This window comes from Myotis daubentonii, chromosome 13, assembly GCF_963259705.1.
Source record: "Myotis daubentonii chromosome 13, mMyoDau2.1, whole genome shotgun sequence".
Taxonomy (NCBI): domain Eukaryota; kingdom Metazoa; phylum Chordata; class Mammalia; order Chiroptera; family Vespertilionidae; genus Myotis; species Myotis daubentonii.
In genome coordinates, this window is record NC_081852.1 from 50,349,007 (window position 1) to 50,375,320 (window position 26,314).

At 42.6% G+C, this 26,314-nt stretch overlaps 1 protein-coding gene across 4 annotated transcripts in view; it reads right to left on the reverse strand.

The window, feature by feature from the left end:
- Positions 1–26,314, reverse strand: part of SORCS1 (sortilin related VPS10 domain containing receptor 1) — a 463,918-nt gene that overhangs the window by 143,602 nt on the left and 294,002 nt on the right. For all 4 annotated transcript variants that reach the window (XM_059661339.1, XM_059661340.1, XM_059661338.1 and 1 more), the window contains exon 5: positions 14,184–14,257. In XM_059661339.1, coding sequence (XP_059517322.1) covers positions 14,184–14,257 — 74 coding nt within the window. The remainder of the gene's footprint in view (positions 1–14,183; positions 14,258–26,314) is intronic.

Consider the following 26,314-nt stretch of genomic DNA (forward strand, 5'->3'; position numbering starts at 1 on the left):
GCTTGACCAAGAAAACCAATGTGATGATGAAAAATACACCTTTTAATGTATCTTTTTTAAAAAATATGTTTATTGATTTCAGAGAAAAAGGGGGAGGGAGAGAGAAATAGAAACATCAATGATGAGAGATAATCATTGATCTTGCACACCCCACACTGGGGATTAAGCCCAAAACTCAGATATGTGCCCTGGCAGGGAATCAAACTGTGACCTCCTGGTTCAGGGGTCAATGCTCAACAACTGAGCAGCACCGTCCAGGCTTAATTTACCTTTTTAAAAGAAATTAATATTGTACTATCAGTGTAAATTCCTAAAGTTAGAGTTGAAAATCTATTAGAATGATGGAAATAGGAGAGGTGGGAGAAGAGGGGGGTTTATAAAGGTGGGTAAACAGGGGAGGAGAGAGGACAGGGAAGGTGGAGGAAAGAGTGAAAGAGAAAATGAGGAAGAAAATATAGAAGAAAAAGAGAAGTAGATGAAAGAGTTGGAGACATGATGAGGATGACAAAGGGGAGAGGAGGAGGAGGAGAACAAGAAGGAGGAAGAGGAGAAGGAGAGAAGAGATTCCATTTTCTGTGGCTATTCTCCAGTGGTCTCAGTGCCTTTCTGTTGGTTGTCGTCCACCAATCCACCTCATTGGGAAATATGCTTGATTTCTTTATTAATATATTTGGCATAATTGATATAAATCACACTTTTTATTTTTATTTATTGATTTCAGAGGGGAAGGGAGAGAGAGAGATAGAATATCAATGATGAGAGCAAATCATTGATTGGCTGCCTCCTGCATGCCCCCCACTGGGGATCAAGCTTGCCACCTGGGCAAGTGTCCTGACTGGGAACCGAACTATGACCACCTAGTTCATAGGTTGGCACTCAACCACTGAGCCATGCTGGCTGGGCCCACACTGTTTTTTAAAACTCTAATACTAAAAGCAATATGTCAATGGATACATATGTAATACCCTTTGTAATACTTTAAGCAATAAAAAAAAATAATAAAAGCAATATGTCAAACATAATGGAAAGTGTGCTGAAGTTTAAAAAGAAAAACAACAACAACATTCACACAATCCTTCCATCTAGAAATAACCACCTTTAATGTTTTGTTGTTGATCCTTTAGTACTTTTTCTCTGTGTAGGCATTCCTTTATAAAAAATAATTTTTGCATCATACTAATAATATAACACAACAAAATTTACTATGGACATCACTGTTTTTCTAGCTTCACAATATTCTATAATATACTTAAGTCACATTCTGACCATGGGGTATTGGTATTGTCTATACATGACACTGTGCTAATTATCTTTGTAGGTAAATATTAGCATGTCTCACTGAACTCTCAGTTTTCCAATTGGAAGAATTATTAAAAAAGGGAATTTCACTGGCTTGAAGAGAATAGATATTTGTTTAAGACTCCTGATATATTGTCCAACTGTCTCCTGGAAAGTTTATACAAATTACACTCCTAGGAACAGCATATAAAGCTGTCCATTTCCCAAGTTCTCACCAAGGCTAAGCATTACCTTCTCAAAAATTTAATCAATTTGATAGACTAATAAAAGCCATGTTATTTTTGCTCCAATTTTTATTTTCTACATGTGAGGTTAAATATTTTTATTTAATTGCCACTTTATTCTTTTATAAACTGCCTGTCCATATTGTGGGTCTACAGAGATGGTATCATTCAAGGTTTTCATTTATAAGAATGCTTATTTGTTTAGGATAGTTACCCATTTTCTGTACCATATTTTTCATATATTTGAAAATAGGTCAGTTAGAAACCTGGTTTCTTTGTTCAGGGAATTAAAATCACTGTGAAACAACAGAGGTCAGCACCTCTCAATAGGTTTGTTTTGTTTTGAGGGAGCAGCAAGTCTTGCATTTTTTCTTGGCTAGGACAGAGAGACAGGGAAAGGGAGAATAGTGTGTGTGTGTGTGTGTATGTATGTGTGTGTGTGTGTATGTATGTGTGTGTGTGTGTGTGTGTGTGTGTGTGTGTGAGAGAGAGAGAGAGAGAGAGAGAGAGAGAGAGAGAGAGAGAGAGAGAGAGAACCTGCACATCACCCTCCTTATGGTGAAGATTCAGTTTCAGTGAGATGCCCAACTAAACAAAGAGGGGAGGATGCAGAACCCCTGGGGGGAATCCCCACCTCTGAGACCAATAAAGGGAATGCATCACTGGGAAAATGCATTTACTTCTGAGATCTTCATTCCAGGTCAGACCCTAAAATATTCCTTTCAAAAGAACTTTATTAGGCAGGGAGGTTTTGCCCTTATTTAACAGGTGACATCTTATGACACAGTAATATCTACCAGGAATTATCTAGCTACCAGCTCCAATCAAGGGCAGAGAGATACCTGAGACAAAAAAGAAACAAAACATAATCCAGTATTGGGCTTATTCACCATCTTTTCCAGTCACCTTATTGGTTGAGAAACTACACAATGGTATCAGTAAGCATCCAAGAGGGGGCAATTATTCCTCAGAGAAGAATCCTATATAATAAAGAGCTAATATGCTAATTAGACCGGACAGCACAATGACCATCCGGATGACCTTCCAGACGAAGCCGGGGTTGTGAGGACTGAGGCAGTCGGGGCTGCAACTAGTTCCAATATATAAGAAGTGATCACAATAGAAAATGTCCATGAGAACGCCACAGTAATAATTGCTAAAAGCAAAATCAACTGATAAACACTAAAATTAGTGGGTAAAATTCATATCATTAAAGTATCTCCCAAAATATTTACTAATTATTGTGGCAATCTTAATATATGATCACACAATTTTTGATACTCCTCCTGCCAGGATTTGGAGCTTAATTCTCCTTCCCTTGAGTATGAACTTCGAAAAAATAAGGGCATGAAACAAAGAAAACAGTAACTGCAGTGGAGAAACCTGGCAGATACCACTTAGGCAAGTGGTCAAGGTGAACATCATCAATAATGAGATATATTGATGCTTGTACTTCTTGATACGATGTCATAAGAAGCATACATCATTTCTGTGACATACTTCCTGACAATCTACAACCCTGTAATTATGAAAAAATACTAGCCTAACCCAATCTGAGGGACATTCTACAAAACAACTCACTAGTCAATAATTTTATAACAACTGTGAATGGTGTCGGGTGATACTGGAAATATTGGGAGAACACTTTGTAAAGTATATGATTGTCTAACCACTATGCTCTACACCTGAAATTAATACAAAATAAAATTGAATCTAAATGGTAATTAAAAAAATAACTGATTAGTGATCTCTAAAATTATTCAGTTCATCAAAGGTAAGGAAATACTGAGGAACTGCCACAGATTTGAGGATATGTGAGATTGCAGAAATATGATAAATAAATGCAATGTAGGATTCTGGGTTGAATCTTGGATTGGAAAATAGGACATTAGTAGAAAACATATAGAAACCCAAGCAAGATTTCCATTTTAGATGGCATAATATGTTAATGCTATTTTCTGGTTGTGAATATTGCACCATGATTATATGAGGTGTTAATATTAGAGAAAGTTGAGTGAAGAGATATGGAAACTGTCTTATCTTTGCAATTCTTCTGTAATTCTAAAATTATTTCAAAATAAAAAGTTAAGGGGAAAAAAACTATGCCAAATCTTGTAAGAATATACTTATTTATAGCAAAGCTACTATAAATACTCAAGTGATCTGTTTTTACTAAATCAGATCACTGTGATGGACTGATGATGTAATTTCATCATGTACAGCAGATAAACTACTGTAGCATTTCAGGCTGTCATTAGTTCATGATTCACAGACTTCAACGATCACAAAAATAAAGTTATATTCTTTTTTTAAATGATGATTGGAAAAATGGCTCATTGCTGAAATGTTCTTACTCTTCTTTTATTCAGAAGTAGAAAACAATATGGACATCCAGAGTTTTTATTTATTCTAGGTCTGCCCTGGTTATTATGGGAAGAGCCTGACGTAGGCTGACAATATAAATATGGTGGGTACAGGAACTGTTGAATGTGAGGTCAAGTGTGGGGTTTGTGCTGATGTGGCTCTATGCTATATCTATTTTGGATTCTACCTCTTGGCTATTGAGTTACTCAGGAAGGCTAACTGCTCATGAGAGACACATGGAAGAAATGGTGTGTTCTCTGGGTTGGTGATGCAGAAGGGACTCCAGGCACATAAATATTCTAACAAGTTTCCTCCTGTCACAATAGAGTCATAAAGTTGCTCTGTTCAGCACATGATAATGACTTTGTAATTCAATTATGGGTAATATTTGTCCTCTGGGATTTATTTGCCTTAAACTTCAGCCTTCATGTAAATCCCTTTACCATAAATCTCATAAATGCTGCAGCAGGTTCTGTCCCCCATCCCAGGGCACATCTCGCCATGCCTGTGAAAACCCTGACAGCTTTCTCTATGTGATGGAATTGCTGTGTTTGAGGTGTTGCTGTTTTAAGTGCCAGAGCCAACCATAAAAAACAGTGGGACAGGTCCATTTCCTCGGTTACTCTCTTTATAGAAATATAAATCCTGATGGACAGATAGAAAAGTTCCAGTTCACCCAGAAGGCTGTTTTCAGCCATTTAACTAGAATTTGGTAGAAGGGAGTCCTGCAAGTCGTAGGAGGTCTGATGCAATGGTTTCTATGTTCTGTGAGAATCCTGAGATTCTGATGCACAAACACATCAGGGCCAGTCATCTACATGGATTCACTCATCTGATAGTTGTTTTTTGGATCTTTCTCAACCTGCTCTGCCTTTCATTCCTGCCTAGTCAAATGAGCCAGTCTTCTGGGTCTTCTCTACGCTCCTGTCTAGAATTTATGGCCCCACATCTTATTAGTTATCTACTAAGACAATCCTCTCTAACCCAACCTTTGATTTGAAAAATAAATATCTTTGGTTGCCTCACCCTCAATATCCATTCTTCATTTTTCACTCATCCCGCAAATATTTATTGTGCACCTATCCCATCAATTCCAAAATGCTCACTTTTTTTTCATTTTAACATCTTTTAAATCAGTAGTTATCTTACAACCATTGTGAGATACATAATAAAAGGGTGCACCTTCATTCAATGAAAATTTATAAAGTTCATGATATATGGTCTGTGCCAGCCACTGTTCTAGGAACTTACCTATCTTAGCTCTTTGGTCAATTTCTTCTTATCTTTGGCCCATCAAAGGGCAAATCCTTTTCCTTAGGAAACATTCTCTAGAGATTTCCCACCACATTATAGATTAATTAGAGGCCTTGTGCACAAAAATTTGTGTACTCGGGGGAGCGGGGTGGTCCCTTAGCCCAGCCTGTGCCCTCTCTCAGTCTGGGACCCCTCGGGGGATGTCTACTTGCTGTCTTAGGCCCGCTCCCCGGGGGGAAAAGGCCTAAGCTGTCAGTCAGACATCCCTCTAGCAGCTCTGGAGTCCTCGGGGGATGTCCACTTGCCAGTGGGGAACAGGCCTAAGCTGCAGTCGGACATCCTTAGTGCTGCTGAAGAGGCAGGAGAGGCTCCCGCCACCACCGCTCTGTTGGCAGCCATCAGCCTGGCTTGTGGTTGAGCAGAGCTCCCCCTGTGAGAGCGTACTGACCACCAGGGGGCAGCTCCTGCATTGAGCATCTGCCCCCTGGTGGTCAGTTTGTGTCATAGTGACCAGTCATTCCCAGTCGTTCTGCTGTTAGGGTCAATTTGCATATTACCCTTTATTATATAGGATAGAGGCCTGGTGCACGAGTGGGGGCCAGCTGGTTTGCCCTGAAGGGTGTCCTGGATCAGGGTGGGAGTTCCACTGGGGTGTCTGGCCAGCCTGGGTGAGGGGCTGAGGGCTGTTTTCAGGCTGGCCACAGCCCCTTCAGGATGGGGGTCCCCACTGGGGTGCCTGGCCAGCCTGGGTGAGGGGCTGATGGCTGTTTGCAGGCTAGCCAAGCCCCCCAGCAGGGACCCTCACCCCATGGGGGTTTGGCCAGCCTGGGTGAGGGGCTGAGGACTGTTTTCAGGCTTGCCACAGCCCCTTCAGGGTGGGGGGCCCTACTGGGGTGCCTGGCCAGCCTGGGTGAGGGGCTGATGGCCATTTTCAGGCTGGCCATGCCTGCAGGCAGGCTGGAAGCAGGTATCTGGAATTTATTTATCTTCTATAATTGAAACTTTGTAGCCTTGAGCGGAGCTCAGGGCCGGCAGTTCAGGCGGGAAGCATGACTTCCTCCATTGCTGGGGGCAACCCAAGCCTCCTGATCACTCCAACTTCATGGCCGCCACCATCTTAGTTGGATTAATTTGCATACTCACTCCTGATTGGCTTGTGGGCATGGCTTGTGGGTATAGGGGAGGTACAGTCAATTTGCATGTTTCTCTTTTGTTAGATTAGATATGCATATATATTTGTGTGTGTGTGTACATCATTTCCCTTCCTTTTCATCTCTCCCACTCTTCTTCTGTGTTTCAACAAAGATGTGTTAGTAGTGGTTGACCTTACATTTCAGTATTTTGGTTATAGAATATGGGGAGGTGGGTAAAGATATGTTTATAATTGTTTGTTTGGAAAATGACAAGTAATACAAATAAATATTACAATAATTAATAAATAATAAGACAAGAATAAACTCTGTTTTGTATACTCACAACTGTAAGCCTACTTTGCCCACCCTTGTACAGAAGGCAGAAGTATGACTCAGTTAGAAGAGAAATGTCATCCAAACATAGATAATGTGGCATTTTCAATTTGTTCTCATTTTGGGAGGAAGATGTGTCACGTTTTAAGTTGTATAGAGAAAATCCTATCAGGCGAGGAACAAGCATAATTTTGTTTTTGTTTTCATTTGAAAGTTATATGTGGTTAAAAAAGATGTGCACAGGTGCCAAGTTTTCAAGGGGTAGACTGTAATGTTCCATGCTGGATCAACCTGGCTGACCTACAACTATATTCCCCAGAGTCTCTGCATGGTTGCAGGTTAGGAGGGGCCAGAAGGAAATGTGTGTGGGATTTAGTAGATCGGAGAGAAGCAGCAGACTCTGAAGGTCATTCTGGTTAAAGGTGGTGAGAGGCAGTGCAGAAGTAATGGTAGTTATGAACGTGTCCTTGCTCTTCCCTTCCCAATTCCATGTCCAGCTTGACCCCAGATCTTGGCTGCAAACTCACAAAGGGGCGGCTATGCAGGGGCAAGATCCTTCCCAAGTACTTCTGTAGGGGCTCCCTGGAAGTTCCACCTCAAGCTACAAGGCCCTCAAGAGCAAGTTCCCTTTATCTTCATGGCCAAGAGTTAGCTCTAAAAATTACTCAATGGATGCAAATTAAATGAACTGGGTAAAGAAAGTTGTCAAATAATTGAGAAGGTATAAAACAGAACAGTAAGCTGATTTTCTATCCATTATTCCTGATTCTGGGGCAACAAAGAAAAATAGATTTGTACACATTAGAAATTCTCATTGAAAATTAATTATTAAGTTGAATGAAAAAATGAGGCTGCCACATTTCAGAAACTCATGAATACCTAACTCTTCTCCATTTCAGTTTTAAATAATAGTTAATATTTATTCATCATGTATTACACATGTTTAGAATGCAACCTGAATTCTCACTTTACTCCTGACAAGTCTATGAGGAAGACACTAGTATGATGACTAATATATATTCCATCACCATAACTTAATAACATATAACATTAGGCAAAATTATTTGACCTCTCTGGGATTTTGTTTCTATATCTATCTTAATTATTTCTCATCCTAAAAAGAAAATGACAACACTTCCCACTAATGGACACTTCTTGTTGATACCTTCCCATGAACATACTCCCTTCTTTTGTAAAAGTTCCCCACCTTTTCTGGGGTTTCACCATTCCTTACTTTCTATCCATGTAGTTAATTGGAATTGATTGTACCCCCTGGTCTAAATGTGAGCATGTTACCTAATCAAGTCCCATAAGTTTTACTCCCAGGAGTTTTCCTGGAACAACAAGAAAATGGTGTTTTCTTTTCCATTGGAGTGAATCTGGGAAGATGTGAGGTGCAGAGGCCACCAGGAGGTAAGAGTCTGGCTGAGAGTGAAGCTAACACAGTGGACAGTAGAGCTGAGCGGTGGGGAGAGATGAAGACCCGATGACTTTAGTGAGCCTCTGCATCTAGTACGGCCTAGATAAGACCGTCTGACTTTCCAGACTCGTGAGCCAATATCTCCTGTTTATTTATTTTTTCCTAAAAATAGGTTGGATTTTTCTATCACATCTTGAGAATGAGTTTTGATCAGTAAATTATTTCACATTACTGATTTGAGGCGTGCTTAAAAATATATGTGCAAAGAGGTTGGCACACAGCTTGGCGCACAAACATTTAGCAAATGTGACTTGTTGCCAAAGACATGGCATGGGAATCCATTCGCATAAATGGCACTGGGCCATGAGGAAGAATGAGGATGTGTACACATGTTCAAACATATTAAGGATGGAGTTATCTCTCTGCTATGTAATACCACTGTCATATGTCCTCTGAGGGACATCACTGGAACAAGGCTGGTGTTCTAGAATAACAGAGGTTCATTGTTGAGCCAACTCTTAGTTTTCCATGTGTGAATTAGTCACAGAAAATATGTAATGACCAGACATCTGCCCCTGTTTCCAGTCAGCCCCCTATATGTCAGAGAAACATAATCAATAAGGTAAGTCTGAACCTACTTTTAATTAAGCAAAGCAGCCCTAAGATTGCCTTGTCTTTTGCATAGATGATAGATTGCTGAGTGGGTTATAATTGAAACTGTCTTCTGTTGCACTGACCTAAACTTGAATTAGATCCCAACAAACCACATTCTTCAAGTTCTAATAGCAAATTTGGCTTTTGGTTAGGGCTTATTCACAGCATTTGAGTACTGCTGATGCTACAATACCATGTTCCTCTTCAACGTCAAATTCAACACTTGAGGTCCTTAACTACTGAACTGTTATACTAACCGGTATTACTGGAGGATGTGGATGGGAAATAGGTCTTGAATTTGGGGCTGATCTTGGCTACTGAAAACAAGAGCCATAAACCCAGACAGACCAAGTTCCAAAACTTGACTGTATTGCATATTATGTATTATGTTGGATAAACTACGTAATTTTATCAAAATGAGGGTAAGAATCCCTACCTCACACTCTTATTTTGAGAATTAAGTAGTATGGGTTATCAAGTGCCTGAACCATTGTATTTACTTAACAAATATGAATACCTACTATGAAATTTTATCTTGGGGACAATCAGTCCTCCCATCTTAGATCCCCAATGAGAATCTATACTCCCATTTGATGTTAACCAAATAGATTTTTTCCTTTTTAGGAGTCATCTAAATCATGGACCCTCATCTTTGAACCATGAAGTTTGACTGGGTCTCAATCCCATCTCCTATTTTAGTTCCTAGAGTAGATATATGTCTGATCAAAACAAGTAATGCATTACCTTATATAACCCTGATCCAAGCCAGGCCACTCAGATTCAATCCTTGGACATAGAGGGGAAGAGGCAGACGGGGTTGATGGGGAGTCAAAGCTGATGATATCCCTCATTGCCACAAATTAGGGAAAGCCAACTTGAGAAGGCAGCCAATAAAACTGATAGATGTAGAGAGAGTCAGCCACTCTTAATAATATTATTACTATGAGTCAGTGGGCACTCAAGACAATTCTTAGGTGCCAAGCATATAACCAATTTATAAGAAACATCTAGTTTAATAAAGTAGGTATTGTCCCCACTTCACAGAGAACAAAACTGAGGCACACAGAGATTAAGGAACTACCCCGTGATCTGTTACTTAGCAAATGGCAAAGCTGGAACTCATACTTCCTATCTCTGAGCCCCCTAACCTTCGGTCTGTACTGCCTCCCAATATAACTGATTTCTGAAGGGTGATATTGTGTTTTATAATATACCCTATACATGTAACTTGGTTTTGGAAGCAATTTGTACTTCTTAGAGGAATACTTACATTTATGTTAGCTATGGTAATACTAACAGCAACCACTGAGATAGTATAAGAATAAGCTTTTATATTCTATAATTATTTTATAATTGCCAATGACTACTTTCAGGCAATAGTAATGCCACCCACGCCGAAACCAGTTTGGCTCAGTGGATAGAGCATCGGCCTGCGGACTGAAAGGTCCCAGGTTCGATTCCGGTCAAGGGCATGTACCTGGGTTGCGGGCACATCCCCAGTAGGAGATGTGCAGGAGGCAGCTGATCGATGTTTCTCTCTCATCGATGTTTCTAACTCTCTATCTCTCTCCCTTCCTCTCTGTAAAAAATCAATAAAATATATTTTAAAAAAAAATAGTAATGCCACCCAAAATAAAGATATATCTCAAATGTACTAATTGATGAGGAAAATATGTCCATTGATCTTCATTTTTCTCTATGGGAAATGCTATGTTACTACTCAGGGTGACAACTCAATTTAGCACTAGAAAGTTTCCTTGAGTCCCTTCCACGCCCCCACAACCAGGCTCCAAGCTGAAATTATTAAAGGAGCTTCTTTGCATTACACCTTCTGAATAATCCCAGACATCCCCAAAGTTCCTATGTAATTTGAATTAACTGGTTTCCAGCAGCAGGTCTAACATATATTGCTTTAATTGACACCTTGTCTGCCAGTCCAGAAAGTTGAACAGAGTTAGAAAATACAGACCATGTGGACAGAGACCAAGAGATTTTCATTAATAGTCTTATGCACTGTGCAATTCACCAGGTCTCATGCCCTCTCTGGACAAAAACAACTGAGCTTAAAGAACCCCCAGGGTCCATTTGCCAAGACCAGCCGGAGAGATACACATGCAGGCATGGTGGTCAAAAGAGCCTTGGGTTTTCTCTACTCATCTGCCTGAATGGGCCTGATTTCTAGGGCTCACTCCCCCAGGCCAGAAGGCCAAGAGGCAGAGGCTACAGTGCACTGAATTGGTAGGGCATAGATATCGGAGACAGACAAGCTGTATTTGAACCCTGGCCGTGTCGCTTTCTGGCTGTGTAACCTTGGCTAGATTACTTAACCTCTTCATGCCACAGGTTCCCCATCTCTTAATGATGATAACGCAAAGCTTACTTCATAAAATTGTTATGAAGATTAAATAGCTTTGCATAAAGCGGATCACACTGTTAGGGCTTGAATGGGGAAGATGTACCTTTCTGTTTCCCAAGGCGGAGGGAGGGGTGCTGTTTATTTTACTTAGCAGACAGATGGATTAGAATTCTTACACAACCATGTGTAAAGTTTTTATAAAGATGGTCCCGTTATGACATTTGTTTACAAGGGCTTCCATAGATAACCACACTTTCAGATAGAAGACCCTCATTCAAAGACTAGAAAAGAATGGATTGCAATTAGCACCCGTTGAAGCAATGATGGGGCCCATTCACCTCATGATGCTGTGTGGAAACAAGACCTTCAGTGAGCCATGGAATATTGTGTGCCATGTGCCACCTACATCTGAGGTGTGTGAAATATTCTCATCTCTGTCCTTTTGCCTTGTCCAATTTTTTAGTCAATGCTTTTCTTTGTCCCTCTGGGTAGGAATACACTTCCATTCAGCGCTCTATGAATTGTAACTTTCTGCCTTCTAATGCTGGGTTCACGTGGAGATATTTTCAGTACTTTGGAAGGGGGACCTGAGGAAAGGTTTGTCCCTCACACCTTCTCATTGGCAAAGCACCAACTCCATTTCTAGGTTAAAGTAGGACCACAGTCATGTAGGCCTTCACTTATTTTCCAAGGCCATTCTGGCACATATAACACCAAGTGAAAGAGAAACTAAACAAACAAAAAGCCATGGACCCTCTTTCCCAAAATGACTTTATAATTTCCAGGCAAAACACACAGAGGTGCAGTGACTCAGGAATAAGGGACACAAAGAGCAAGAGACAAAGAGAAGTGAGGATCAGAGGAGGGAGACTCAGGGATCGCTAGGGCTGAGTTCCTGGAGAAGGGAGAGGCCCACGTGGACTCCAAAACAACTCTCCCGCCACTCCTGAGCAAGAAGAGGGGAATGGCTGCTAAGCACAAAAACCTCCTTCGGTTAAAAATGCCTTTCTTAAATATATTTTTATTGATTTCAGAGAGGAAGGGAGAAAGAGAGAGAGATAGCTACATTAATGATGAGAGATAATCATTGATCAGCTGCCTCCTGCACACCCCACACTGGGGATTGAGCCCACAACCCTGGCATCTGCCCTGACCAGGAATCGAACCATGACTTCCTGGCTCATAGGTCGATGCTGAACCACAGTTAGAGCCATGCCCGCTGGGCTATAACTGTATTTTTATGATGGGAAAAATGATATTCCACACAGAAGTCTCTATGTGTTATCTTTGACCAGTTTATTTGTAAATGGTTGTCTTTCACTTTTTCAGGCAGTTTCACACTCATTTTAAGAGATTTCTCTAATGCACATCTCTGGCTTTCAACTCCCACGGGGGTTTTAGGGCCGTGTTTGAAAATGAGAAACACAAAAATGCATTCCTCCTCGAAGTGCATGCAAGTCCAGAGGCTGATGGGAGGCAGTGTGATTTCAGGAGGCATGAAGGGAGACACCTGTCACTGTCCTATTCCCAGGAAGCGCCTTGGCTCCGGAAAGGTCATTGCCCCTGTGATTATGGATGACGTAACAAGGCATCCTGACAAGCTGCTCTGGGCTAGTGCTTTCTAGCCCAGTTTATAGCAGCAAACGTCTGAAACAGTCTCAGTGGCTTTTCCATGGGCAGATTAGATATATCCGGGTAAGGAGCCGCATCTTATGGCAGGGTTAGGATGTAAACTCCCAAGGGTTTGTCATGTAATGTCAAATTACACTAGAATGTTGCATACTTTGTTGTTACGTTGCGTTTCCAGGTCATAGAAACACAAAAGCCGAAGGAGCTTGTGCTATCCCCCTTCTTGTCACCTGTAGTCACCATGGCCATGGAGGGAAGCCATCTCTAGTTTAATCAGGAAGATGGGCTCAGGTTGTTTAACAATACATACGTTACTTTCTCTGCCTCTTTTTCATTTGCTGTCTGTCTCTCTCCTCCCTTCCTCTTATCTTCTCTCTCTCACACACATATTTCTCTTCCCCCTTGCACTTATCCACCAATATACACAGTCTATTTTTGTTCATTAAATAAGCCTAGACTTTATCTCCAATCTATATCCTTAAAGGAAAATGATACTTAACTATTAAAAAAAAATGATGACATGTATTGTTAACTGCATCCCCTCACATGAACAAAGAAAAAAGGCACAGAACAGGGTGTGTAAGCTAATATTTATGTCAATGCAAATTTATGGGCTAAATGTTTTTGCCCCCCTCAAATTCATATGTAGAAGCCCTAATCCCCTAAGTGGTAGTACCAGGAAATGAGATCTTTGGGGGGGGGTGGTAAATAGGTTTAGATGAGGCCATGAGTGTGAAATCTCTTGATGGAATTAGTACTTTTATAAAGAGAGGAAGGGAGACCACAGTGCTCCCTCTCTTTTTTTTCCATCCTGTGAGGACACAAAACCAAGGCACCCTCTGCAGTATCCTGCCATATTCTCTGAGACATTCCAGCCTTCACCAGGAAGAAACTATGTCAGCACTTTGATCTTGAACTTCCCGGGCTTTAGAACTCTGAGAAATCAATGTGTTGTTTAAGCTCCCCAGTCGACGTCTTTTTGTGAAAGCAGCTTGATCTAAGAATATATTTGGTAATTCATGGAACATTCTGGAAGGCTAAGTAAGTAAGAATATTTGTTGCTTCCCATATGATAAGGAGAAGGTCTAGAAACCTTGGAATCAGGAGTGGGAGGAAGATCCGCTTTTAGACTAAACAAGACCTACTTATTTACAATGAAAAGCTTTATTTGGACATGTAAAAAAAATGCATGCATAATGGTTTCAGTAATAAATGTCACTATTAAAATGTTAAGTGTCTGTCTCATAAGTCTCATCCGAATAGAACAAAACACCAGTTCCAAAGCCCCTGCTGCTCACTAATCTCAGTCATCTTTCTGGGGTTTATTAAGTAATCTGTGATACATCTCTAATATCCCCTTAACATGTTTGCTACACCAGTGCCAGGTCCTGTCCGAGGGGGCTGTGGGCGTATCCCAACCAGAACAGGCCTCATGTGAGAGCTCCAGTGAGAAAAAGAATCCAGTGCTTGTTTACTAGGTGACATCTTAATACGGTCCAAAATAAAGCGAGACTCACCAGTAGAACCTGTTGGGTACAACCCCTTCCTGGATAAGCTGCCACCTTCTCCCAAACTCGGCGGAGCTGTATAACTGCAGAGAAAAGAAATGACTTAGCACCACTGAGTACACAAACATCAGTTCATCAGAACAGTAACAGTAATAAGAGCACCTACCATTTAGTGAGCATCTGCCACAGACCAGGTGAATGCTCCACATACCACCTCTACTCCCCCCATACATTCTGCAAGGCAGATATTAATATCCCCATTTTACAGGAGAGGAAACTGAGGCTCAGGAGGATTAAGTGATCTGCTAGAAATCGCAAGCCCTCTAAATAGTAGAATGGACTGGGATTCACACCCCATTCTGCCTGGAGAAAAAGTCGCCCGAACCACTTGACCCAGCATACACAGAAGTGCAAAGTCTAGTCCTGGCTCTCAAAGAGCAGATGATGCAACCTGACTCTGACTTCAATAATGAGAGATGCATGAGGCAGCTGGTGATAAAAGGATGCTGAGGAGTGAGGCTCAGCAGCCAATCAAGGACGCTTTTCAGACCTTGTGGAGATTCCCTTGGGATCAGAAGGAATGACTGCATTCAAACTGACAACTATAGGACAAGCATTACTCACAAAGGGAACAACATAGGACAGAGATGTGAGATATGCAGGGACAAGATATGAATAAGCCTGGCTTATCCAGATATGTTTGGATGAAAATGTTGAGGGCAACTTGGAAAAGGCTTTGAATGGTAAGTTAGGGAGACCAGAACATATCCTGCAGACAAGAGAGGCCAATGTTAGTCTTCATAAGAGTAACCAGAAGAACTTCAGGCTACAACAGCAGCCGGCATTGACTAAGTTCTTACTTAGTCATCCAAATGCTTCTCGTGTACTATTTCATTTAGTCCATACCCCATCCCTGTGATATATGAAGTTATTTTGACCATTTTACTGATGGTTATATAGCTGGTAATGGTTCAAGTCTATGTGCACCACTGTGTAAGCATTCTCCAAGGGCAACTGCATAGAAACACTGCTCAGGAGACAGGGTCTAACCCTCCACTGTTCCATCCCTCCTAATGTCTTTCTTCTCCTACCTCCTGTTGTTCCTTGCTCACATGACACCCCTGCTTCTCTCCGATATTCTCTGCAGCACCATGGAACCCTTTTGTGCCTCTCCAAGTATCCTCTGATGGTAGCCCAGAGATTCCTAATGCTGTAGGCATCCTGGTTTCCATTGGTCTCTTGGCTACTGTCTTGAAAAATATCATTTGGAACATTATCTTTCTGCTATATGCCTGGTCTGTAACCCACTCACAAACTCCAAACTCCCACCATTGCATTTGCCAAATCCCAGAGTGAATGAATAGTGAGTCACTGTACTGAGGACCCTGCTAGCCCAGCCTTGTCCTCCTGCCCCAGCCCCAGCACTCAACAAAGAGTCAAATGACTCACCAAGTGACTCACCAGGGCTGCAGATGCGCCCGGCATGTCCAAGGAACAAGGCAGCTCTAGTGAGTAAGCACTGACCCTTGAAAAAGCTTCCTACACCATTGTGTCCATTGGATCAAAACACATCCTACAGCCAAAAAAATCGGAGATATCTGGCCACTAAAGCAAGCAGTTCGATTGGCTCCAACTACACAGCATTTGGGCACCCGGCCAAGGAGCATCTGTGGCTTCTTTCTTTCAAGTCTTATTATTCTTTTCTGCCCCATTATGTCTGGGGAAGAAAGTTTTCCTGGGTACATTTCATGCCTGATTCATTTTAAGAGTGTGAAGGAGAGAAGCAGACACAGCTCCCCTCATAGAGATAACAGAGGAGGGCACCGTTCACTCTTAATTCAAACCCAAGCAGCCGGAGGACCCAGGTCCTGTGCTGTAATCCCAGCAAGTCCTGAACACCTTGCACTTTAACATGCAGACTGCTAGGTCAACAGCAAGCACCTGATCTGGGACTTCTGCTGCTCCCTCTCCCCTCACTCTTATCTTTTTTAAAACCCAGAACTGCTTTGCATGAGTTTAAAGAGAACGTAGTGCACACCATTGTGTATGCCTCTGTCTATATATAAATATATATATATTAATATTAATATTTATATACAAAGATTTATGCCAGTGTCACAGCATCAGGGTGATTTAAAATAATAATTCCGTGTGAAGGCTGATTCACATATATGCTGAAGATCATACATAAACTCTGAGAAATCAGATGGCTACTCCAAGTGATTGCTATCCATGCTCCCACACAGAATTCATTCCCATGAGGAACTGCCGGATGCCAGCATCTATATGTGTGTATTTCTTTCCCTTCTATGTCTTTTTAAATGGATCCCCCAGGCTTGGATTCAAACCCAGGGACCAGTCAGGTATGTCCCATAAAATTTGTTTTTATCTTCTTCAAGGGGCTGCTGTGTTATCTGTGAGCATCCAGAGGCCCCTCAAGCAGTGGATGTACCGAGTAACCCAATAAGCCAAGCTTCTCTTAGGCAGCTCAGTGACATCCTTTTCGGGTTCTTCTCTCACAAGATACCCTCTGCCTTGACTCCTTCCCATCCACACCTGAGCACACTCCCCCTGCCACGCCTCCATTCAGGCTACCCACTCTGGCAGGGGTGGCTTCCACATGTGCCTACCTCAGTGACTGCCAGTGGTCTGTTTAGGCCCAGATCAAGGTCACCTTCTCCGTGAAGCCTCTCCTACACACTGAAATCCATAGTGGCCTCATGTCCAAAGAACTATGGTATAGTAACAAATGTTATAAAACTACATGGCACATGTTTCTATTTAATTTTATTAGTAGCCTTTCAAGAGAGTCTTCTATGAATGCAAGGCAGAAACTCCTTCCTATGTAAAAATCACCCTAAACTATCTGAGACCGCACCCACGTCTTTGATGGGAGGTCACAAAGCTTTTTTATGTCAGGAATCCCATCCCTGTTTACCTGCTCAGTGCCTAGTACATAGTAGATGATCACGGGGCAAAAGTATCAATTGAGCACCATGCAAATCTCTTAGTGATGATTCTACCAAGTACCCAGACTTGCTTCCATGGATTCATAGTTAGAGGGCTATACTTACACAAGTCAACAAACAAAACTATAAATATCAGCACTTGTGAAACTCCCAAGGATTTGCAGCAAGCAGCTCTTGTATATTCATTCATCCCCTACACAAAGCTGCTCTGTGTCCTCCACATACCACTTCACAGATTTGCCCCCTGAGAAGTTAATAGTCCATCCTGGTGTTCTACCAAGAAAAGGAAAAAAAAGGCTCAAGCCATTCAAAAGTTAATGTGTTAATTAAACCTGCAGAGTCTGACAGCAAAGTTCTCCACAGAGAAGGGAATGAAATCAAAGACTTTTACCAATGACTCTCTGGGCAGTAGTAGAAGGCTTTGGTTAGAACGACTCAATGTCCTTCAATAAAATTAATGGAGTCACCCTAGCTCTTTTGGCTCAGTGGATAGAGCATCAGCCCGCAGACTGAAGGGTCCTAGGTTTGATTCTGGTCAAAGGGCATGTACCTTGGTTCAGGATCAATCCCTGGCACAAGACGGGGCATGTGTGGGATGCAACCAATTATGTGTCTCTCTCACATTGAGGTTTCTCTCTCTGTCTCTCTCCTCCCTTCCACTCTCTCTAAAAATCAATGGGAAAATATCCTGGGGTGAGGATTAACAACAACAACAAAATTCATGGAGTCATCAGCACCTACATAAGATTTCCATCCCTCCCTGTATGTCTTGGCCTCCACAGCTCTGAGGACTGTCAGGACGCAGAACTGAGAACTACCATCAGGACTACCATCAATGTCTATTGCATCAACAGCAGCAGAAACTGCATTCTCCAGCAATGCTGAGCCTGGAGAGGACCTCAGAGAGGACAACAGGGCATCTGAACCGTTTTAGGAGAGCAATGTTCACCTACGAACCTTTGGTCATGACCAGCAGAATGTGATTCGTGAAGGGGGTGATGTTTTGTTTTGTTTTGCTAATAACCCTGGTACAAAATATTGAGGAAAAGACTGAAGGAGCAGAAACAGTATAAAGGGAGGGAAGAAGGAACCAAGGCAGAAAATCCTTCCTGCCTAAAATCATTCCAAACTATCTGAGGCCCTTCCTTGCCTTAGTACATAGAACTCATAAGCTCACACCGGAGGCTCAGCTCTGCCCAGGATCCACCAGCAGTCTCAGGGCCTGACCCTCCATTCTGTCCTTATGCTGGTCTGGGGCGGTCAGCTCTTCCCCTCCCTGCTACGCTCCTCTCCTAATGAGGGTTTTCCTTTTTTTGACATTTCTCACATTGGCTTGTTTTCTTGCCACCTGCCTTTGTCTGCTATAAGAAGAGGGTAGATACAAAATACAGAGGATTGCAGAGGATGCTATTGCAAAGGTTAGTTTTTGTGTGTTTTTTTCCTAATATTCTCCCCAGGATATGTTTATTGATTTTTTTTTTTTTACAGAGAGGAAAGTGGGGGGGGGGGGACATCACCAATGTGACAACGAAATATCAATTGCCTCCCAGACACACTCACAAGTGGGATTGAACCGCAAGCATCTGGTGTATAGGACTATGCTCCAATTAACTTAGTCACCTGGCCAGGGCAAGGTGAGTTTTAAGCTTTTAATCAACTGTTCAGTCATCTCTGGGGCCACACTCAGGAGGCCTGTAGAGCTGCAAGTTGGATGAGGGCCACAGGGGACACACAGCATAGCTTGGGGGCTGGGAAAGGGTGAGACTCATCGGCTTTGCTCGGGATTCTAACCTACAGCAGATTCAGATGGGGCGAGAGAAGGGGGTACGATAGTTTTCAACTTGGCTTTCCCATCCTCTTAGCATCTTTCTTTGAAGAGAAATTCAACTTCCTTATGTTGATACGAAAGCCTGCCATTGCCACCATCTTCCGGCTGGAACGTCTTCTCAATGTCCCTAAGCTGCATCAATACAGCCCCTCCTTTCAGACTGTTAGGAACTCATTAGACACTTCCTTTTGCAGCTAGAAAATTGGTCCAAGGACACAACTGCATAGGAGAGAAGAATGGCAACGCCTTTGGTTGATGGGATTGGAAGTGGTTCCCCAGAAACTTCCCCATGGCGCCTTCCCCAGGCAGGAGGCTGGTCGCTGGGTCTCCTCCACAGGCTCCTCAAGACGCTCCACATCCGCCTCGGTGGAACACTTCCTGCTGTCGGCTCTTTTTAAGGTTTCCTGCTCCTTCCTCTTTGCTTCTCTGCCCTTCACATTTTAGAGGCAGGAGGCCTGCAAATTGCACTTCTTGAAAAGGCTGACAGAAACCCCTGCCAGTTCTATTTTATTTGCCTCATCCTAACGCTGCCCTGGGGATGGTCTGGGTACAGAGCTCTCATCCAGCTCATGATTCTCCACTTCTCACTGAAAGTTACTGCTTTCTTTTTAGCAAGAAAGAGATGGTACCTTCAGGACTTCAGATGAATTCCTAATGCCGGGCCTGAGGCATGGCAAATATCAAGCTCTTTCCTCCCCCGGCCTCCACAGAGGGAAAGAGAGAGCCACAAATCACTCCGAGGGGAAGCTGCATTCTCTGCTTCCTGAAATAATTTCATGAAACTTCACTAAATGCTGACATGAGCCTTTTCATTGGTGGGTGGGTACAGGGATGGATAGAGAGAAAATCATGGTAACCATTCCAGACCAATACCCCTAACCCCACCAGATGTAAGTTCCTCAAAGAAAAAGCTGGCTTGTCAGGATGTATCACAGACCTAGTGATGTGCAGTATTTGGTTCAGAGTGCTATGGTGGAGGATGTTGGAGAGGAAAATTTGGGAATCTGCCAAAGCTTTCTAGGTGGGCCTAGGAGTGCAGTTAAAATTTCTCATGCACCAGGAGGCCGCTGGTTTGATTCCCAGCCTGAGCACATACCCAATTGTGGGCTCAATCTCCAGTAGGGGGCATGCAGGAAGCAGCCAATCAATGATGTTTTCTCTCTCATCTATGTTTCTGTCTCTCCCTCTCCCTTCCCCTCTCTCTCTAAAAGAAACAATACCTCCCCCCGCCCCACCCGCAATTTCTCAATATGAAGATGTAGAAGAACACTGTTGCAGGGTGAACAGGTCAGTCTGAGCAAATTAACAGAGCAGCAAGCTCAGAGTGGAACAGAGCGACAAATCAGTTAGAAGGTGACTGCAACCAGGCAGGGAAGAGATGAGTGTTTGAATTAGCCAGGGCCCCTGGATATGAGAAGAATAAAATGGATCACTACTTAAAAAATAAACAAACAAAAATAAACAAAATTAAACTTTAAAAATAAATCTGACCAGATGTGGAGAAGAGAAGGTCACTTCTGAAAGCCCCTTCACTTGGCCTGAGCAGGGGGAGAAGTACATGCAGAGCCCTGGGACTAAAGCCGGGAGGAGGTTGGAGGCATAGATGCACAAGGGTCACAGTGCTGTATCTCTCAAGGTGCCAGAAGCTGGTCTGATGAATCACAAGGGGCTGATGGATGCCAGGCAGCCAGCCAGGGACATTTCCTCTGGCCACAGGTCCCTCCCTGTCCCTTCTTCTCCTGCCTTGACCATGATCATCACACAACAGCCCTCCCTCTGCTGCGAAACTCAGCTCTTAGAGTGGGCACCTGTCAGAGGGGACCATGATTATCACACCACAGCCCTCCCTCTGCTGTGAAACTCAGCTCTTAGAATGGGCACCACATGCTAGGTTGGACAGGAAGGCACCTGACTTCGGGTTTCTCTTCCTCTTGGCAGCTTTGAGATCCTGGCTGGGGCGCTGAGTCTCTTAGAACACTGAGTGTGCCATGTGTAATCCACACTTCCAATATCCTATTACAATGAAGGTAGAAGGTTGGCAAGATAACATTTTTAATTTTTTAAAAAAGGTGAAAAAAGCCCAGCCTGTGTGGCTCAGTGGTTGAGCATCAACCTATGAACCAGGAGGTCGAGATTCAATTCCCAGTCAGGGCATATGCCTGGGTTGTGGGCTTGATCCCCAGTGAAGGGCATGCAGGAGGCAACCAATCCATGATTCTTTCTTATCATTGATGTTTCTGTCTCTCTCTCCCTCTCCATTCCTCTCTCTGAAATCAATAAACACATATATATACATTTAAAAAGAAGGTGAAAACAATAGAGACATAAATTCACAAAATGTGCCTATTCTTTCTTCTCCCAAAACCACTTCCCTCCTTGGCAACATCCTTGGTTGCGACTACTCTTGGCAAGAAACCCTGAGCACTGCTAGATTTCTAAAGGGCCAGCCTTAGAGATAGGCATTTTTCTGGGCCTCCCTTGGACTCATTTAAGAAAGAGATCCATGTTCTGAGGCCAAATGTCCTTCAAACTTCCCCACTAGTACCTGGATTAAGGAAGCGTCTTAATCTATTCAGACAAATGGTGGTGGGTAGACCGGATCGAGAGAGTTGGCTAAAAGATGCACAGGCAAACATGTAAATCTATTTTAGAGCTTCAATAGCTACTAAATAGCTTCGTTGTGCCTGTCCAAGCCTGAATACCAATTAGTCCTTTTCAAATGTCCATTAGTCCTTGTTCTTGCAGCCCATTCTCTCAAACCATTAGGAATAGGTGGATCCAACTGTTCAAGGTAGCAACTGAAAAATAATGACACAAACTGGTTAAACAAGAATTCTAAGGTGAACACAAGCCTTCCTTGTTTGCATATGATGGCATTTCAGCTCGAAAATTTGTTTTATAAACAAGCATTGGGGTTGACATTTAGCAAGCTCCCTGATTTCCACTCTAATCGCCAGTTTTGTATTTGGATACTTAAATTATGTATATATGCATAAGATTAGAAATCAGCTCTGACATTGGGAAATTTCAAGCACATGGAAATCCCGCCACCCAGCATGGTAAAGAATGCTCAACGTATTCCTTATAAATAACTGAGTGCCTTTTTACTTAATGCAGGGCCTTGGGAAAACGTGATGGCATTAGGCAGATATCAGTTTCCTAAGTGTTTGTGCTTGTGCAGGAATCATTTGAATATCCCCAGGGGGTGTGGATTTCAAGGAGCCACTTATCTTTTATTTCAATTAGCCCTTTGACATTAAAGGGCTGCTAGGTGTCTTTAAAAACCAATGAAGTTACTGTGAAGACAAATACTGTAATATTTAATGGTTTACTGTTATTATAATCAATGGTATTTCCTGAGCACTGCATATCTCCCCTACTCCATTCTTTCCGGTTTCATGGTACCTTTTAATGACTAAGAAGGCATTGCACGTTGACTAAAGTGCCTCTAACTTCAGGTACTAAAAAGACACTGAACAACTGTGAAGGCAGCCTTGTGTGTAAATCCAGCAATGCCATACCAGGTTGCTTATCTCTCAGGTCTTTGAATAATACACTGGGTAGCATCTATGCCTGCTACGTTCCAGGCTCAGTGGTGTTTTATGTATGTTATTTCAGCATCCACAAACAGTCCTGGGAGAGGCAGGTGCTATTATTATTACTTCCACTTTCCAGTTGGAGAAAGTATAAAATTAGGTGACTGCTGAGGGTCACAGGGCCATTAGTAGGGCCTGAGAGAGTAGAGAGCTGATGCTCTCACCTAGTTTGCCATTTTGTCAATCAGTGGTGAGAAACCAGAATGACTGATTGTGGAAAATATTGGCATCTATTCCCTTATCAAGTAGTCATTACTTCCCACGCAATGCCCAGCATTCCAAAAAGCCATGATAAGCAATACCCTTCTCTTAGGATCCAGGCAGAAGAAGAAAGATTAAGCCTGACCAGTGTGGCTCAGTGGTTGAGTATTCACCCATGAACCAAGAGGTCACTGGTTCAATTCCTGTTCACTGTTTCTATTCCTGGTCAGCACACGTGCCCAGGTTGCTGGCTCCATCCCCAGCAGGGGTGTGCAGGAGGCAGTCAAACAATGTTTCTCTCTCACTGATGTATTTATCCCTCTGCCTTCCTCTCTCTCTAAAATAAATAAAACATATTTTAAAAAAGAATGCTGACTATTAATATTGTGTTTCAATTATGGGTGCCAGGAATCTCCAAATCAAAACATGCTTCCCCCTTTAAAACCATGTTCTGGTTTTATGTGCATCTTAGCCATATATACCAAAATATTGAAGGTGAGGCCCACATTCAATTTAAAGATTTATTTCTTTCATAACCTGTTTCTTTGGAACATACAGGAGATCAGGGATCATGCAGGTGCACGGGTGGTATTACTGCTGACTCCCAGAGCTCCAAAAGAAGTGAGAATATAAACTTGTGAGTTTTCCAGAACTGCCCAGAATGAAGGATGGCCCACCAAACTGTCTTAAGAGTTTGTACTCCCTCCACAGAACTGATAGCTCATTTGGATGGATTTTTTTAATCACAAAATGATTTCACATCTCCTGAAATAAAGGAGACAGAGCAACCCATGACCAGGAGAAAAATAAAGACACTGGGAAAGACAGCAGGAAAAGAAAAAAGAGATTCGGGGACTAATACAAGGTGGCAGATGAGCTTCCGGCAAAGCTGAAGTATACATACATCCTTGGACTTTTCTCCTATTCATTTTTTCTCTCAGTCACATCTGCTCTTTGTTTTCTCTCATTTCAAATGTTTCCCAACACATCATGTTTAGTGAGGTGTTTAAGACAGACTGAGAGATGCTGTTGGAGGCAGTGTTTTATAGCACAGTTTGTACACTACTTTATTGCCAAATTAAAATAAAGATGTAATCTGGCAGACTCAGCCTGCTGCTAAGCCTGCCTTGGGTGGTTTTCTGTATTGAGGCAAGAAGATGGGGTGGGGAGGGGGGGGGCGGGGGACTGGCAATGAGGTGAAGAACTCTATCTCCATCCTCCCACTCACTTCATTTCCTAATGCAAAGAAAGCAAAATAATAATAATAATAATAATAAATGAGGAGGATGTGTGGTCTCTCTACAGCTTAAATGCAAAGATAAAAAAAGTACAGAAATAAGTAAAGGAAAGCAAGATTTTCGCACTCCTATAATAAGTGGTTCACTTTTTCTTTGGAAGAAGTATAAGAGGTAGGACCTTCTATGATCGCTATCCCTCTTCCCATTGGGTATAAAATGTCTGTAATGCCTGTCACGTTAATTTGCTTGAGATTTCAGGGCTTTCCAAAGGTTCCTCCTCACACAGACCCTTCAGAGGCCAGGGAACTCAGTTCCTATTTCTAATACTAAGTCCTCAATCGGGCTTCCCATTTGGTCAGGCTACTGCTTTAATTTTACTTAATTAGCTAATCTATTTATTTATAAATTTTAGGGGGGGGAGAGGGAAAGAGAGATAGAGATAGAGACAGAGACAGAGACAGAGACAGAGATAGAGATAGATTTGTAGATCCAATTATTTATTCATTGATTGGTTGCTTCTTGTGTGTGCCCTGATTGGGGAATGACCCTGCAATCTTGGCATATCAGGACGATGCTCTAACCAACTCAGCAACCCGCCAGGACCCCAGCTACTTTTCTTGGAACCTCAAATGGAAAAAGGCTCTGAACCTTTTCCTCCCAGTCATCCCAGTGGGGCCTTGAGAGCCACATGCCAATTCAAGAAAATTTTTACTTCTTGGCCACCTCCCAGACCCTGACTACCACAGAGAGATGTCTCTCTCTAAGAGAAAAGACTACAGCCATATTTTATGGATTTTGAGGGCATTTGACCATACACATTTCTCCCTGATTAAATCTTAAACAAAAATACACACACAAGAAAAACAAACAAACAACAACAACAAAACCCTGGCTTCCTATGGAACTGATGGCCAGCAGAACTGTATCCTGGGCCAGAACAGACAATCTGCTCAACAAAGTCTTGGAGTGTCTTAAAATGCTCACATCAAAAAGCCTCCCCCAGGGTTCAGGCCTTCAAGATGAACTGCAAATGGAGCAGGACAGCGCAGCCCACATGGGCTCCATCCTGGGAGCCAGCGACCCATGCTCTGTGCTCGTCCTCAGGGCCTTGCAGGTCTTATTCGTGGAAGGGAAGAAAGGCATTGACAGGGAAGTAAGGGGGAAACGAAGGTGGGATGTATCCAAAAGTGAGAGTGTATGCCTGCAAGGACTTGGAGGGGCACACAAGGAAAGAAGAGAGGAGGATTCTGCTCGGGGGTGAGTTCTGAAGGAGCTGCCACCTACACAGGATACTTTCGAAGAGACAGTACCTTTTATCTGAAAATCCTGTCCACCTTACGTGGGTGTAAAAGAGCATCCAGCAGAGACAACTAGCACTGAGGCTCAGCTCAGAGCTGGGAGTTTTGTGGCAGCAGCAATAGCAGCTGTCACAGAAAAAACTGATGAGCAGTCCATGAAAGAATAAATGTTCCTTTTCCCGGGCAAACATGGTCATTGGTCTGCCAACACCAGCATGGGGCCCTCCTTGGTGCTCAGAGCCACATCTCATTACTGTTAAAAGCTCCCTGATTCATGGGTAATCGCCAGCTATTATTTCCATATCACTGACCCACCTGAGTGGCCACAGACCCTCTCCACTTGACTTCCAGCCAACCCCATTAGCTAATGGCTCCTCTGATGGCTACAGCCCCACTCCTCATTCTGTGACTCAAGCCCTGAGATGTGGAGTTCTTCTACAACCCCTCCTTGCACCAGCAGGTTACCCCTCTTTCTTCCAGCATGATTTCACCTTCATTCTCTCCTGGAGAAACAGAAGTCTGCCCATCTCAAGATAGCATCCTTAAATATGAGATTCCTACCAAGTACTACGTAAGGCCTTCTGTCATTTACTGAACTTTAACATATGGTAGCAAAGTGTGGGTTTTCTCTGTGGGAAGATTGGTTAGCTTCTACAGCACAAAGATTGTTAATGTTTCTTCCAGCTCCTAAATGACAGAATTTATTTGGTGTATGGTCACAAGACACTTTTTGGTCCAGTCCATAATAGCTATGCTATCATCCTAACTGGACTTCTGGCTTTTGACGATGTATTACCACAATTCACTATGATATTTCTACCAGATTAACTTTTGTAATCTGTAGCTCTGAACCCATCATTCCACTGACCAACATTTTCAAAAGATGCCTAGTGAGAAGAACAAAAATTACTTTGCCTAACAACCAAATAGCCAAAACAATAAAAAATAATCAAGATTGTGTTCTGGAAGTGTATAATGAACTTTACCAAATTTCAGTTTCAGCCAAATAG